General features: G+C 40.0%; 1 protein-coding gene across 3 annotated transcripts in view; it reads left to right on the forward strand.

Annotated features, from left to right (window-relative positions):
- The window catches only part of LOC126483692 (zinc finger protein 714-like), a 291534-nt gene that overhangs the window by 191418 nt on the left and 84190 nt on the right, over nucleotides 1-15926 (forward strand). For all 3 annotated transcript variants that reach the window (XM_050106775.1, XM_050106777.1, XM_050106776.1), the window contains exon 6: nucleotides 8271-8411. In XM_050106775.1, the coding sequence (XP_049962732.1) occupies nucleotides 8271-8411 (141 nt within the window). The remainder of the gene's footprint in view (nucleotides 1-8270; nucleotides 8412-15926) is intronic.

Below are 15926 nucleotides of genomic sequence, written 5' to 3' on the forward strand. Positions count from 1 at the left end.
TACTTCTGTCCACATGAAGCTCACTAACCATCAACAATACCTTAGCTTTGACCTTAGCTCACAAAGGTCTCCACAGACAGAAATATCCCCAGACCTAAACTACGTACTCATACATATTTCCTACACCATATTCTCAAACACCCCTAGTCCTACTATCAACATTTAAAACAATCTGCAAAGACGTACTCCTTTCATCATACAGTATGATTTCAGACTGAAGCAACTGCTGGGTTTTGCCTACCTATCACCACTGCCATAAATGAAGGTCGTCATATCCATAATGCTACCCACCCTTCCTAAAGTGATATTCTAATACCCACCCAATCTACACAACTTCCTGACCTATTCCTGTGTCACTCCAACTCCCAATCCCTTGCCACAGCAGTCATGTCCCTGCGGAAGGCTCAAGGCAAAACCTGTCCCAGTCACCCACCTAGCACATCCTTTTCTAGCCCTGTCACCATCTTATCCTATCCCGTCACAGGCAAGGTCAACTGTGAAAGCAGCTATGTCGTATACCAACTCTGCTGCAGTTTCTGCACAGCATCTTATGTGGGCTTGACCATCAAACAGCTATCCACCAGAATGAATGGCCACCAGCAACTTGTGGCCAGGAGCAGAGTTGACCATCCAGTGGCGAAAGATGTTGCTGAGCACAACATACACAATTTCAATGGCTACTTCACAACCTGTGCCATCTGTATACACCCCCCCCCCCCCCCTCTCAGAACCAACTTTTCTGAAATATCTGGATGGGAGTTATCCTTACAACACATTCTTCATTCCTGTAATCCCAGGGTCTCAGTCTCCACTAATCAGCTGCACCCACACCTGCTGCCCAACAGTCCCTCCTTCCACTGTCCTATCACCACCTTCTAAATCTACTCTACCATGTCATCATCATCATCAGCATCACTGTCACCATCACCATCACCTTCACCACCACCACCACCACCACCACCACCACACTGAATGAACTCACCAAGTCCAGTGCTTACATGTTGTATTTGTACCTGTGCACTTGCTGCCTCTCTCTTCCGATGAAGGGCAAAGTTCCACATGGGTTAGCACACTAGACTCATGTTCAGGAGGACAACAGTGCAAGTCCCCATCTGGCCAAGCAATTAAGGTTTTCATGATTCCCTTAAATCACTGCACGAAAATCCGGGATGGTTCCTTTGAAAATGGTATGGCTGATTTCCTTCCTCATCCTTTCATTATTCAAGCATGTGCTCTGTTTCTAATGACTGTGCTGTCAACGGAGTGTTAAACTCTAATCGTCATTCCTTCCTTCTCCTTCCTGTATTCCTGTCCCACAAACCTGTTACCTTGCTCCGAGCCATCAGTCACCCTTCCCCAGCCATATCTCTCACTTACAATCTCTTTTCTCTCTCTACCCACTCCACCTACTACATCCCCTCCTCAGTCTACTGGCCGAACTGCAGTCTTGGCATTGTGCATTGAGATGGCACAGTGTAGATGCAGAGATGTGTGTGTGTGAAAGTTTTTTATTCTTTTTATGTGCCTGCCAATGACTCAGTGCTTCTACTGTTTGTCTTGAAATTATTTATGAATTGTAATATGCCATAGACAACTTTGAGGCCACAATGTTTACACTACTTGACTTGAGCAAAGTATTTGATACCATAGACTTCCATCTACTACACAGTAAAATGTGTCAGCTAAAATTTTTACATAATGCTGTAAAGTGGGCTGAAAGCAACATGAGAAACAGACAGCAGCATGTCATCTGTCGGAATGAGAAGTCACCACAGGGGTCAATTCTGAAGATATTCTGAAGATATTAATAGTGCCATTATCCAGTTGAATGATGATCAGCCTTCAGATGGTCACAAAAACTTGGATTTAAACTAAACGCAAAGAAGTCCACATGTTATTGATATTTTTTCGTTTGAGATGACACCCTCCTCATCCTTCCTTTTTGAACTTGCTTTACAAAATGTTTCCTAGTATTTTCTTCACTGTTGTCACTGCATTTTTCTCTCCAATGGGCTGTTATAAGGGGGGTGGGGGGAGGAAGAGACTCATCATGGTTTTCAAAACCTTTTTTTAAAAAAATTTAAAATGCATGAATATATGCTGAGGCCTTTGGAAAATGAGATAGGGCCTGTATAGGATGATCGTGAGGACAAGAATGGAAGATTTAAACAAAAGAGTTACTCCTGCAGGGCTAGTGGAAGGCTGGAAATACAAAGACTCAAACAGAAAGAAGAGGAAAGATGCACCTGACAAAGAAAATCATTTGGATAAAAGTTGTACTGAATTTAATCTTGTGTAATGTAATACAAATGATATTAGTAAAAAAATCCATAATTTTTGACTTATGAACGAAAGAATATAGAAGTTAAATTTGCAGTTAGCACCCCAAAACACCTTCATTAGTAAATTTTCAGAGTTACTTCCACACTTTTCGCCATTAACCCTGTCTTGTCGCTGTGTGACTGAGCTACATTCCATATTTCAGCACTGCATTAGAGATATCAATGAGTGAAATGCAGCCAATTGCGCTATGGTCGTGACGATCTCTGTGGTGTCCCACGTGGTAGATTTGTGCTGCACTCTTGACTCAAAAGTTTGGATGCATATAAACCAATACACTCACTGTATTAGCAAAATATCCTTAAAAATAAATTCAGAGGTTTCTTAACTCACTCAAAGTCCTAATTTGATGCATCATCAAGAATGGGCCTCTGCTGTACTTTATTCTTTCCTGCTATTATGGTGCAGGTTGTTTGCTAACTGATTTTGCCTGGAAACTTTGTTTTCTTATATTTTAGGTGATCTCAAGTTAAAATATATGAGGGTTGTTCCGAAAGTAATGCCTCTTATTTTTATTCATGGAAACTACAAGAGACACATATCACAACAGCACAGCTACATAGAGCAATATTTCAGCTACAGACTGTCATTTTTCCACTTTGTCACCACCATTCATTATGCACTTTTGCCAACAATGAACCAAAGCCTGCATGTCGTGCTTGTAAAAATTGGAATCAGCTGAGGCTAACCACTTCCTTACAGCTTTGACAACAGTATCATAGTCTTGAAAATATTCGCCATGTAGTTCATCTTTCAGAGGCCCAAAGAGATGGAAGTCTGAAGGCGCTAAATCGGAACCGTACAGTGGATGCGGTAAGACAGTCAAGCCAAATTTTACAGCGATTTGCATGGTTCCAAAACTGGTGTGATACCTGGCATTATCATGTTGCAGGTGAAACTTGGTCATCTTCTCTGGCCTTACTCTCGAAATTCAGGCTTCGAGCTTAGCCAGTATCGTCTTGTAGCATGCTGAATAGGCTGTTTCTCCAGGCTCCAGGACATCCAAAAGAATCACACCCTGGTTATCCCAGAAGACTGAGCTCATTTCTTTGGCTACAGATGGCTGTGTCTTGAGTTTCTTCTTTGATGGAGAATTCACATGTCGCCATTCCATGGACTGTGTTTTGGATTCCAGCTCATATTGGTGACACCAAATGTCATCTCCAGTGATGATCCTATTCAGAAAATTGTCACCTTAGCTTCATATTGGTCCAGCAGGGCCTGACAAATTTCCATTCAATGAGTTTTTTGTTCTTCTTTAAGTATCTGTGGGACCCATCTCACACAGACTTTATGCTAACCAAGACGTTCCAACATTGTTTCAAAGGCATTACAACTGACATTCAGCTTTGCACACAATTCAGTCATTATTGACTGATCAGCATGGCTGAGTTGATCAAGACGCTCTTCATTTCGAGGGATGATAGCTGTGCAGGGTTGACTAGGTCGCAGCTGTTCTCATCACCTTGAAAATGCTATACCCATCACCTCACATTGCCCATGTCTATTTTATTGTCTCCATACACCTTTACCAAGCATTCAATTGGCACAATTTCTTCAGCAGTGAGGAATTCAATCACACATTACTGTTTCATACATGTGTCCATATCAGACTCCATTTTGGAACACTCCTTTGCTGGTGCCAACTACCACAGAACAACAGAACCACCTGCGAATGAAAGAGGAAGGTTCAAGCATTAGCACTACACCAACGACATCTAGCGTGGACATCCAAAGTCACCACAAAAAAATAGGGGCATTACTTTTGGAATGATCTTGTGTATTATCATTTTCAATTGTTTTTCTACATTGTGAGTGATGAAGAGGAAAGTAAAATAGAAATGAGTAATCAAATCAAATAGTGGTGCAAAAGAAAAAGTGGATAGTGTTAAATGCAACACATTGAGATAGTGAAGAAGATTGCCTAACCAGTAATGATAGAATACATAGACAGCATACATGTTGGCCAAGTTACACAACTAGAGAGCTGAGTGCATTAAAATACTCACTTCTGGGACACAGGGTCTAGTGCTGGCCCTGGATCAAATTGGCCTGGTGGGTTAATGGCAAGGGCTGATGTGCTGGCCAGACTGGAAGTATTTTTTAGGTGGTTTCTCACATCCAACTAAGCGAATACTAGGCTGGTACCTGCACCCCACCTCAGTTAAATAATTCACAAACATTTAGAAAACTTTCCCACACTTACAAGAGATAACAATAGCTGCAAACAGATAAGATAATAAATTCTATCTCATGGGTAAGTGGTGGTGTCAGGAAGGGGATCAACAACTACTACCACTAACAAAGCCAAATCAGAAATAACATGCCAACCCCATGGGGACATGAAGTAAGGCCAGGAAGAAGATGTGTGGTGGCCAAATTGAAAGTAGCCCAAACAGTTTTTCTAACATTTCATGACTGTAGTTTAAATAGTAAAGAGATCATGTGAAAAAGTTTAAAATGAGTTTGAACAACAGAAAATATTTGAAAAGTATAAGATAGCTTTAAAAAAAAGTACTACAATATCTGCTTGCTTTGCAGGTGGGAATTAAAAGATTTTGGCAGAACTTTAGGTGTGAAAATGAGAGTTAAAAGACCTTCTTGTCAGAATATTATTAAGAAGGACCTGTCTCTTTATCCTTACAAATTTTGTTGTATGCCTGCTATAAAACACTTTCAGTTCTGCCAGTGTCTTAAGGATACAGTATTGGGATACACTCCTGGAAATTGAAATAAGAACACCGTGAATTCATTGTCCCAGGAAGGGGAAACTTTATTGACACATTCCTGGGGTCAGATACATCACATGATCACACTGACAGAACCACAGGCACATAGACACAGGCAACAGAGCATGCACAATGTCGGCACTAGTACAGTGTATATCCACCTATCGCAGCAATGCAGGCTGCTATTCTCCCATGGAGACGATCGTAGAGATGCTGGATGTAGTCCTGTGGAACGGCTTGCCATGCCATTTCCACCTGGCGCCTCAGTTGGACCAGCGTTCGTGCTGAACGTGCAGACCGTGTGAGACGACGCTTCATCCAGTCCCAAACATGCTCAATGGGGGACAGATCCGGAGATCTTGCTGGCCAGGGTAGTTGACTTACACCTTCTAGAGCACGTTGGGTGGCACGGGATACGTACGGACGTGCATTGTCCTGTTGGAACAGCAAGTTCCCTTGCCAGCCTAGGAATGGTAGAACGATGGGTTCGATGACGGTTTGGATGTACCGTGCACTATTCAGTGTCCCCTCGACGATCACCAGTGGTGTACGGCCAGTGTAGGAGATCGCTCCCCACACCATGATGCCGGGTGTTGGCCCTGTGTGCCTCGGTCGTATGCAGTCCTGATTGTGGCGCTCACCTGCAAGGCGCCAAACACGCATACGACCATCATTGGCACCAAGGCAGAAGCGACTCTCATCGCTGAAGACGACACGTCTCCATTCGTCCCTCCATTCACGCCTGTCGCGACACCACTGGAGGCGGGCTGCACGATGTTGGGGCGTGAGCGGAAGACGGCCTAACGGTGTGCGGGACCGTAACCCAGCTTCATGGAGACGGTTGCGAATGGTCCTCGCTGATACCCCAGGAGCAACAGTGTCCCTAATTTGCTGGGAAGTGGCGGTGCAGTCCCCTACGGCACTGCGTAGGATCCTACGGTCTTGGCGTGCATCCGTGCGTCGCTGCGGTCCGGTCCCAGGTTGACGGGCACGTGCACCTTCCGCCGACCACTGGCGACAACATCGATGTACTGTGGAGACCTCACGCCCCACGTGTTGAGCAATTCGGCGGTACGTCCACCCGGCCTCCCGCATGCCCACTATACGCCCTCGCTCAAAGTCCGTCAACTGCACATACAGTTCACGTCCACGCTGTCGCGGCATGCTACCAGTGTTAAAGACTGCGATGGAGCTCCGTATGCCGCGGCAAACTGGCTGACACTGACGGCGGCAGTGCACAAATGCTGCGCAGCTAGCGCCATTCGACGGCCAACACCGCGGTTCCTGGTGTGTCCGCTGTGCCGTGCGTGTGATCATTACTTGTACAGCCCTCTCGCAGTGTCCGGAGCAAGTATGGTGGGTCTGACACACCGGTGTCAATGTGTTCTTTTTTCCATTTCCAGGAGTGTATTTTTATTCTCATTTTTTCATTTCTTCAGATTATGTGCTTCATGGCTAGTTCACATGTATCGGATATTTTGAGTTATGTAGTTGAAAGCAATAGAACACACAGAAATGAAATTTAATATTTATATTGATGATGACGATGATGATGATGATGATGATGATGATGATGATGGAGGACTAGTAGGCAATAGGTGAGATCTTGTGCTAGTACATACCCACTATTCTTAGATAGCATGACAGGTAATAGTTATACCAGCAAGTTCGTTCAGTTGATGAGAAAATATATATAGTATGATACACTGTTGCCCTATGTGGGATTTAGTCAAGCACTTGGTACATGGTCTGTTGATCAGGAGCTTCAGGTCACCATGTCTTCAGTTTGCTGGTAATGAAAATTTCCTCTGCCATCGGGATTTGACAAGTTGGGTCCAGGTCAAGAAATACTGTGTTGGCCTGCATCAGCAACTTTGACTATGGAAATAGATGGAATAGAAGCTGATGTGTGAGACACATCTTGCAGCATTGACTTTTAGTGGAATATGAGACGTGGGTCAAGGGTGTGGGAACAGGAGTAGTATGAGAATGGACAAGACTGTTATGTAGGTTCAAGTGGGTGCCACGTTGGGATGGGTAGGAACAATTTCAGGGCTGATATTTCTCATTTCAGATGGGTACAGAAGACACTTAAATCCTTGGTGAAGAATGTAATTTAATTGAGCTGAGAGTGTAAATGCTTTTTGTGGTTAATTAACTGGTTTGTGTGTGTGTGCATTGTGAGGGGGTGGGGGGGGGGGGGTAGATGGCGTGATAGAGGTCATGAGCATGAGATGGCATGGAATAGCATGTCTGTTCATGAAACCATAGCTCAACATTTGCCCCCAATAATAAGCTGTTTAATGTAAATGTATGTGTAAGAACCCGTATAAATTTTTATCGTGTAGCTATATAAACTTAATGGATTCATTTTGTTTTATGAACAAGTTGATACTTCCCAGTTCATAACAAGTCATTAGGCACTCTGTTAATGGGGTATGCAATCATTCCAATTTGCAATATGTGAAGGAAGTAATTCTTTTTTGTCCATATTTGTTGCAGGCCTATGACATACGTTTTTAATGGTTTGCTTAATTTTATTTTTCCCAACAAATAACCTGCCACTTATTTACACAAAGTATTTGTTATAGTAATGTTTGCTGCTTTTTATAGGTTGCCTTTGTCAAAAATCTAGTTCGTGAACCATATGTATCAATAATCTAACCTTTGCTTAATTGAGGACACTGAGATATTAGAGAGAGAGAGAGAGAGAGAGAGAGAGAGAGAGAGAGAGAGAGATGTTAGCTTATTTTTCCTGCAGAATATTGAATCTATATTCCAGTTAAATGAAGTGTTCTTGTTTTTGTATTGAATTTTGTAGTTTTATATGTATATTTGAAAACTGCAAGTTCGTGCTTTATATAAATTTCCATCAATTCACACTTTTGTGTCTTGCACATACAAAGAGGACTCCCCAAAAATATGATAGAGGAGTACCTCTGCTGGAAGATGACATTGCACTATCCACAGTGTGCCAGTATTAATTACAATACCTTAATGAGAGCCAATTGAAAATAGAAAAGCATGTTGCTCCACTTTTACTCTAAGATAAAAGTGCAAAGTGTTATATAGTGATTTTAATAGTTAAAGTAACAAGAACTTTGCATCAACTATGGTTGAAAATCGAATGCGGTTTTAACCAGATGAGTAAACTGGGGACTATGTAGTTATGTATATTTTCCTCTTTGTGAATTGTTCTAGGTGATCATCCATTTGTCTGTGTATATGAGTCCTGCATGTCTGCCTTCAAGACAAGTTCTGACCTGAAGAGACATATACGTATGCATACTGGTGAGAGACCATATGCTTGTGATATCTGTGACTATCGATGTTCAATTAAATGTGAGTATGAGTAATATTATTTACATGAGAAACTATATGTTTAATCATAATAAAGATCTGATAAGCCGTGCAAAATAAAAGTGGGACTACTGTAATCTAAATATTTTAAATGTGTTGAAACACATACTGTATTAGCTATATTATTTCACTGTTGAATGGATATTGTGTGTTTATTTATTGACGATACAGATAAAGCTTCAAAAAATGCATGTGAAAATCCGCACCATCAAAGTACTGCAGCTGCGCTCTGTAGTAATGTATTTTGACTCAGTTCAGTTCTATATGCAGGGCACAAATCTTCCAAGTTTCTGATTAATCTACTATAGTAAATGTTTCATTGGGACTGTCTTTTTACAAGTAGTGTAATCACTATCTTTTTGTACCTTGCATTTTGTGGTTTGTGATGACTTTAAGATTTTCTTCAATTGCTTTAGTTTTCCAATGGTCCAGCAAAATAAATAAAAAAAAAACAAAACAAAAGCCACAACTTGGCATACACCTGTTAGAGAGCATTTATAATATGCCAGATTCTTGACCTGTTGTTGTCGTTGTTGTTGTCTTCAGTCCAGAGACTGGTTTGATGCAGCTCTCCATGCTACTCTATCCTGTGCAAGCTTCTTCATCTCCAAGTAACTACTGCAGCCTACATACTTCTGAATCTGCTTAGTGTATTCATCTCTTGGTCTCCCTCTATGATTTATACCATCCATGCTGCCCTCCAGTATTAAATTCCCTTGATGCCTCAGAATGTGTCCTACCACCAGATGTAAAAATGATTGCATAATGGCAGTATGGTGAAGTTCACAAATGCTTTGTTTGACTGGAGTGTCATATAATCTAAGAACACCTCATTTTCTTAAATACCTTGCCAAGACTTTGGATACTTGTTAATGTTACACAACAGAAAGATGTGTGGGCTGTGATTTTGCATTTTCATAGTGATACTAATAATGAGCTTCATGAGCAAATATATGATTGTGAAGCAGTTCCTCTACAGACAATAATGTGCGGCATTTTTAAATTGTGATTTTAGATGATATTGATGAAGGTAGGGGAAGCAAAGAGAAATTACAACCATTATTTATTTTGAGAATGTGCAACTCTAATTTGTGGCTTATGATGATAGAATTATCTTTGGTAACTTATTCCAGAGGTAATATAGTGCCCAGTTTGTATCTCCAGGAGGGGATTACTCAGGAGGATGCTGTCGATCAGGAGAAACATAGCTGGTGTCTTACAGGTTGTAGTAGGGATTGGTACTGTGGAAGCCCAGGGTGGGTGGCCTCTGCAGTGACAGGATTCAGTTGATGTGGTGGTTCATCATCAGGATTTTGCCTGATGGTGGCTCAACAAAACATTGTTAACAATCACACATTTTATATAAACAAGCTACAGCACTCTTAATGTTGTCCTGTGGAAGCAGTGCCATCTCGGCCCGAGCTGACAGCAGTGAGGTTGCAGTGCAGATGCAACAGATGACTGAAGGCTGGGCCAGAATGCAGATGTGTTACATTCATGGCTGCAAATGCACTGACTTGGAACAACTCAGGACAGGGGAGGGCAGGGCATGCTTGCAGACACGGAAACCCGTTGTTTTCCTTGCAAAGGAAGACAGTCTCCAGTGGTGGTGCCCACCACTCCGAGTGGAGGCATGCAGTGTCAGTTTGCCTGCACATGAACAGGTAATTGATTGACTGCACTGCCTTGGTCATATACAGCTGCCCTTGAAGGCACAAATCCACCTGCAGTTAAAATGATCTCGTAGGTGGCCTGCCAGCTGGAAGGCACCAAGTTCACAAGAGTAGACTTAGAACCAGGAGTCAGCTTGACAGTACTGAAGAACAAGTCTCATTGTGGCAGCTTGCAAAACCACGTTGGCCCATCGTCTGACTTGGACCTCCCCTCATAGTAGAGGCTGCCAGAATGAGATGCCATTGGTAAAAAATGATGGATTTTTCTAGATGTTGAGTGCCCACTTGTGCATGTTGAAAGTATTGCGGATGCTGGCCCTTGGCCTGCTATGTGAAAACCAGATGCTGGTACTGCTGCATCTGACATAGTGGTGACATTTGCGGCAACTATAGAAGTGCTGCTGTTTCACTTAGTAGTGCCAAAAAATGGTGGCTGTGCTACAGAAGGTTAGAAAATTTAAAAACAGAGATGTGTGGTCTAGTATTTTAGTTTGAATGTGTTATTCCATCAAGATTTTCTATTACCTATTTCATTTTTTCAACTATGCCCTCTTGAAGGCCTCCATAGTCATTTTTTGCTAAGCTTCATAATTGCTGTAAAGGAAATCACTACTACTTGTCTAATTTTTCTTGAATAACGTATGAATATCCATTCACATTTAGAGAATGTCCATAAATGAACACATCATTAACTGAACAAAATCAAATGTCTATCGACATCACCATCCAGCATGAAGTTTCTACATATTACAAATTAATATAAACGTAACATATCATTTGTGTCAATAAACATCACAACTATTATCAAAATTATACACATTCTCTGAGGACTTTGCACTTCTCTAAAGTGGGTCCATGATACTAGATGTTTGCAATCACCCAGGTACTTCCCCTCAAGAAGTTACTGTGGTCCTGTTCCATGTTGAAGACATTCATCCTCCTCAGCATGAATTTCTACTTATAAACAGAATAACAAAAATTGTATGATATTTGCACTCTCCTCTAAGATAACTTATTGTATGGTTTTCATTTGCAAGTATTATTTGTCAGTAAGAGTATGAATGGGTACACATAACTCCTCTGAAGTAACACCACATTTGATTGATGTTATATATAGTGGGAAGATGGCTGAGAGAACAGGACATCTGTTCAGGTCAGTACAGGTTTATCAGTACAAAATCAAATAGGAATCATGCAGTAGTAGTTCTAAAAATTGATAAGAAAATGACAATATGGTTGAGCTGCTATGAAGAATATAGTGAACACTTTATTGTAATCAAGATAAATAAAGAGCTAACACCCACTACAGTAATATGAGTTTACATGCCTACTATATTTGCAAATGATGAAGAGATTGAAAGAATATGTGGTGATATATATAAAAGGAGTTATTCAGATAGTTAAGATCGATGCAAATGTAATTATGCTGGGGTACTGGAATTTGATAGTAAGAAAAGGACTAGGACAACAAATAGTAGTAGAATATGGACTTGGAGAGAGGAATGACATAGAAAGCTGCGTGGTAGAGAGTGAAATTTAATCATTGCTTTAAGAATCATGAAAGGTTTATATGTGGAAGATATCTAGACACATTGGAAGGTTACAGATTGATTACATAATGGTAAGGTAGAGGTTTAAAAACCAGATTTTAATTTGCAAAACATATTTAGGGGCATATATGGATTCTGACCATAATTTATTAGTTATGAACTGCATGTTAAAACTGAAGAAATTGCAGGAAGGTAGGGAGTGATGAAGGTGGGACCTGGGTAAATTGAAACAATCAGAAGTTTCTGAGAGTTTCAAAAATAGCATAAACTGAATCAGGGAAAGAATACAATAGATAACACATAGGTAGCGATGAAATATGAAATTGTGAAGGCAGGAAATGATCAGATAGGGAAAAAGACAAGGCCCAGTAAAAATAAGGTGGGAGATATGGTACTGTGAACAGCTGTATGTAATTCAGAGAACAAGCAGTGGACAGGATTTGTAACTCCAGTATCACTAGTACTGTAGACTCCTTCACTGACATTTAAAAAGAAAAACTCATGTACTGTGCTCAAAAAGTAATACACTTCAAGGTTAGGGCAAAAATTATTTATAACGGGTGGGAGATATGGTATTGTGAATAGCTGTAAGTAATTCAGAGAACAAGCATTGGACAGGATGTGTAACTCCAGTACCACTAGTATTCTACACTCCTTCACTGTCATTTAAAAAGTAGAACTCGTGTACTGTGCTCAAAAAGTAATACACTTCAAGGTTAGGGCAAAAACTATTTAGAACGGGTTGGAGATATGGTGCTGTGAATAGCTGTAAGTGATTCAGAGAACAAGCATTGGACAGGATTTGTAACTCCAGTACCACTAGTATTCTACACTCCTTCACTGTCATTTAAAAAGTAGAACTCATGTACTGTGCTCAAAAAGTAATACACTTCAAGGTTAGGGCAAAAACTATCTAGAACATTATTAAACAAGGAACAAACAATACTAGCAGTCCAATTGAAATTGAGCCCCCAGAAAATAGCTCTGGCAAAAATGATGACACTCAAAACATTGGCCACCAAATTCAATGGTTATCTCTTCACAGTGGCTGCAAATACTGTATCCAGCTAGAAATAACCAAATTCAGATACATTAGACGTAGTTGTGCAAAAACTGCATGCACCACCAACATATGAGGGTCTTCCAGAAAATAATGCACCACTTTTTTTCTTCAACAATTATTTATTGAACACAGTAAAATGCACACAAAAGAAATAATGATGTTTTGTCTGCACTCTCTATTTTTCCATGTTATCTTCTTCCAATTCTATGGCCTTCCTGAAGTGAGACACAAGTATTATGCTCTGTTGGTGCCAATACTTGACTGAACCCATCATGCAGACACTTTTGAGTAATCAAGTGCATGGATGATTGCATCCACAGCTTCAGTGTCCATTGCTGAGCCTTTTATGCTTCGGTCCTCATAAATGAGCTCATCAACAAGATGCATCATGTCAGGTGTGAAAGCCATGGATGGACTCTCTGAATGCGGCAAATCTTGGAGCTGTGCTGAAGCACCTTCTCATAATGGCCTCACCCTCTATGTCCATTAGCTAACCAGAGTTCTGTCAACCTCAGATTCTCCGTAAACTGCACACAGATGTTTGTGAATGTTTCCAGCAGTTTGTTTTTCTGCAGTGAGAAATTCACTGACAATATGATGCTTGTAATACTTCACTTAATGGCAGTGATTTGGGAACATTGCTGTATGTATGCTTATCTGTTGGAGGAAATGGAAAATTTGCACCCACACTCTGGAAACATCGAATAATCCATACCTTAAGTTTCACGTTACCACTGTTGTTGGCCGGAAAAAAGAAAGAAACGTGCATACTTTCTGGGAAACCCTCGCATGTTAGTTCCATTGATGCAACGCCTAAGGAGATTACAGATTCACCAGGCCACTAAAAAGTGGTAATTCTGCTGGCTGTAAGGATATTTTGAGCATCCTTATTATCAGTCACTCAGGGCATATGTCCTGACAGACTTAAATCTGCTATAGCAACACCCATCTAGAAAACTGGAGATAAGCAAACTACCTCTAACTGCAGACCTATATCACTCTTTCAGTTTTCTCAAAAGTGTTTCAGAAAGTGGTCTATGAAAGAAAAATTTCTCATTTATCTGTGCAGAACTTATCTGCCTGTCAGTTAGCTTTTCTAGAGGATTCTCCCCCCAGAGAGCAATACAAAATCTTACCAATGAACTGCTAGCAAAGCTAAACAATAATAACTATCCTGTTGAGATAATCTGTTACTTTGCCAAAGCATTTGATTGTATGGATCACATTACTCTGCTTATTAAACTATTGTGTGGATGGAATATTATGTCCATAAAATAAAGCATAGGGCCCCATTGACAGACTGTATCTAGGATGTGAAAATAACCTCAGAATGGGGGTAAATTGTGGAATTGTGGTTTAATCATCTCATGATGTACATTTGCAATCTGTTTGGTTGTGTACAGGAGACAAGTCAAAAATTTATAGTACAGTTACAGTGATTTTACACTAATAAATAGTAGCACTAAAATAAATGACAACACTATAGTGATATTTCTTGGAATATGTAACTCATTGTATCCAGCTCAAATTTTCAGTTCATCCAGCATGAATTCATCCAGAGTAAGAACATTTTATTGTCAGTACCTCATATAACTTTCTTTTAAGTGAACGTGAATGAATCTAAATTAACTTGTTCCATTTTAATTCATCTTAAATTTTAATTCCTGTGTATAGAAATCCCTGGGCATATAATAATGTTTTAAGTTTTCTAAATAATGGATGACATGGTTCTTTATGATTTGCAGTGCACATATTTCGAATGATTTTGTTCTGTATTTTTAGTGTCTGCACTATGTTTGTCAGGTCATCCCAAAAACTATACCATGTCCAATAATAGATTTAAAGTAGCTTGTATATGCCACTTTTTGTGTGTCCATGTCAGTTGCATCTGATAATATTTGCACTGCAAATACAATGTTGCTCAGCTGATTTGCTAGATACTCTTTGTGTGCCTGCCAGCTCAAATTATCTAGATTTAAACCTAAGAATTTGACTGAGTCAGCTTCTCCTATCGTGGTTGTTAAGAACAATCTCAATCTGCTCAATTTTGACTGCTTTGTTTTGAAGTGCATCTTGTGAGTCTTAGATATGTTTAGATTCAACTCATTTAGCTGAAACCAATTTGTAGGGTACTGAAGGTACTAAACTCAGAGCTGGGATTTTTTATCCTTATTTTAAACTAAGACAGAAGTATCATATATGAACAGTACAGACAGGGAGCTGAAATTTAATGGTAAGTCATTAACATAGAAGAGGCATAGGACTGGGTGTAGCATGGAACCTTGTGGAACACCCTAAGATTTTTTTTTTCAGTCAGAATAATAATTTGCCCGATTTAAAGAAATGCTAACTCTTTGCTTTCTGTGTGATAAGTAGGATTTAAGCCATTGTAGGGCACCGCCTCTAACGTTGTACTTTTCAAGTTTGTAGATATGCAATGAACGATTTACCGAATCAAATGCCTTTGTGAGGTCGCATAAAATTCCTGCCACTTTATTGCTCCTGTGTAATTATGCAATTAATTTTCTTAGTGAAACTGTTCACTGCATCTATGGTGTTTTTTCTTTGTTAAAAACCAAATTGAGTGCTTAGAATAATAGAATATTGCACACTGAAGTTTTGAATTTCGGTAACAACAACTTTTTGAGATATTTTAGATGTGACTGGAAGAGTGAGATATGACAATAATTTCCCATGACCTCTCTTGCTCCCTTTTTGAAGAGTGCTTTGTCTTCGGCATATTTCAGTACCTATAGGGAACGTCCCTCTTCAGAACATTGATTTACTGTTTGAACTAGTGGATTTGTAATTTTGTTGTGTCCTGCTTTAATAACTTTGGTGGGTACTCCATCCCAATTTCAAATTTTTTTTATGGTATGATTCCATTCTCTACATCCTTCATAGAAACTATTAAAAAATTTCTAAGGTGTTCAGAGTTTTCATTTAGGCCAAAGGGATTTACTTTGTTGTGATAATATGTTCCATTTTCATCAGACTGCTAAATTTATAAAGAAGTCATTAAAGCAGTGTGGTATTTGACTTAGACTTATAATAATGTTTCCTTCAAGTTTAATTTTTGAAATTTTTTGGTTACGGGCTTTAAAAACACTTAACTCAGATGTATTGACTGACGACACAGCCTTTGTCTTATTTAAATGGTTTAAAATTAGCCTGTTACATGCCAACTGTTTTGCTGCCGTGACAACTGTTT

The sequence above is a fragment of the Schistocerca serialis genome, chromosome 6 (assembly GCF_023864345.2).
Source record: "Schistocerca serialis cubense isolate TAMUIC-IGC-003099 chromosome 6, iqSchSeri2.2, whole genome shotgun sequence".
Classification (NCBI taxonomy): domain Eukaryota; kingdom Metazoa; phylum Arthropoda; class Insecta; order Orthoptera; family Acrididae; genus Schistocerca; species Schistocerca serialis.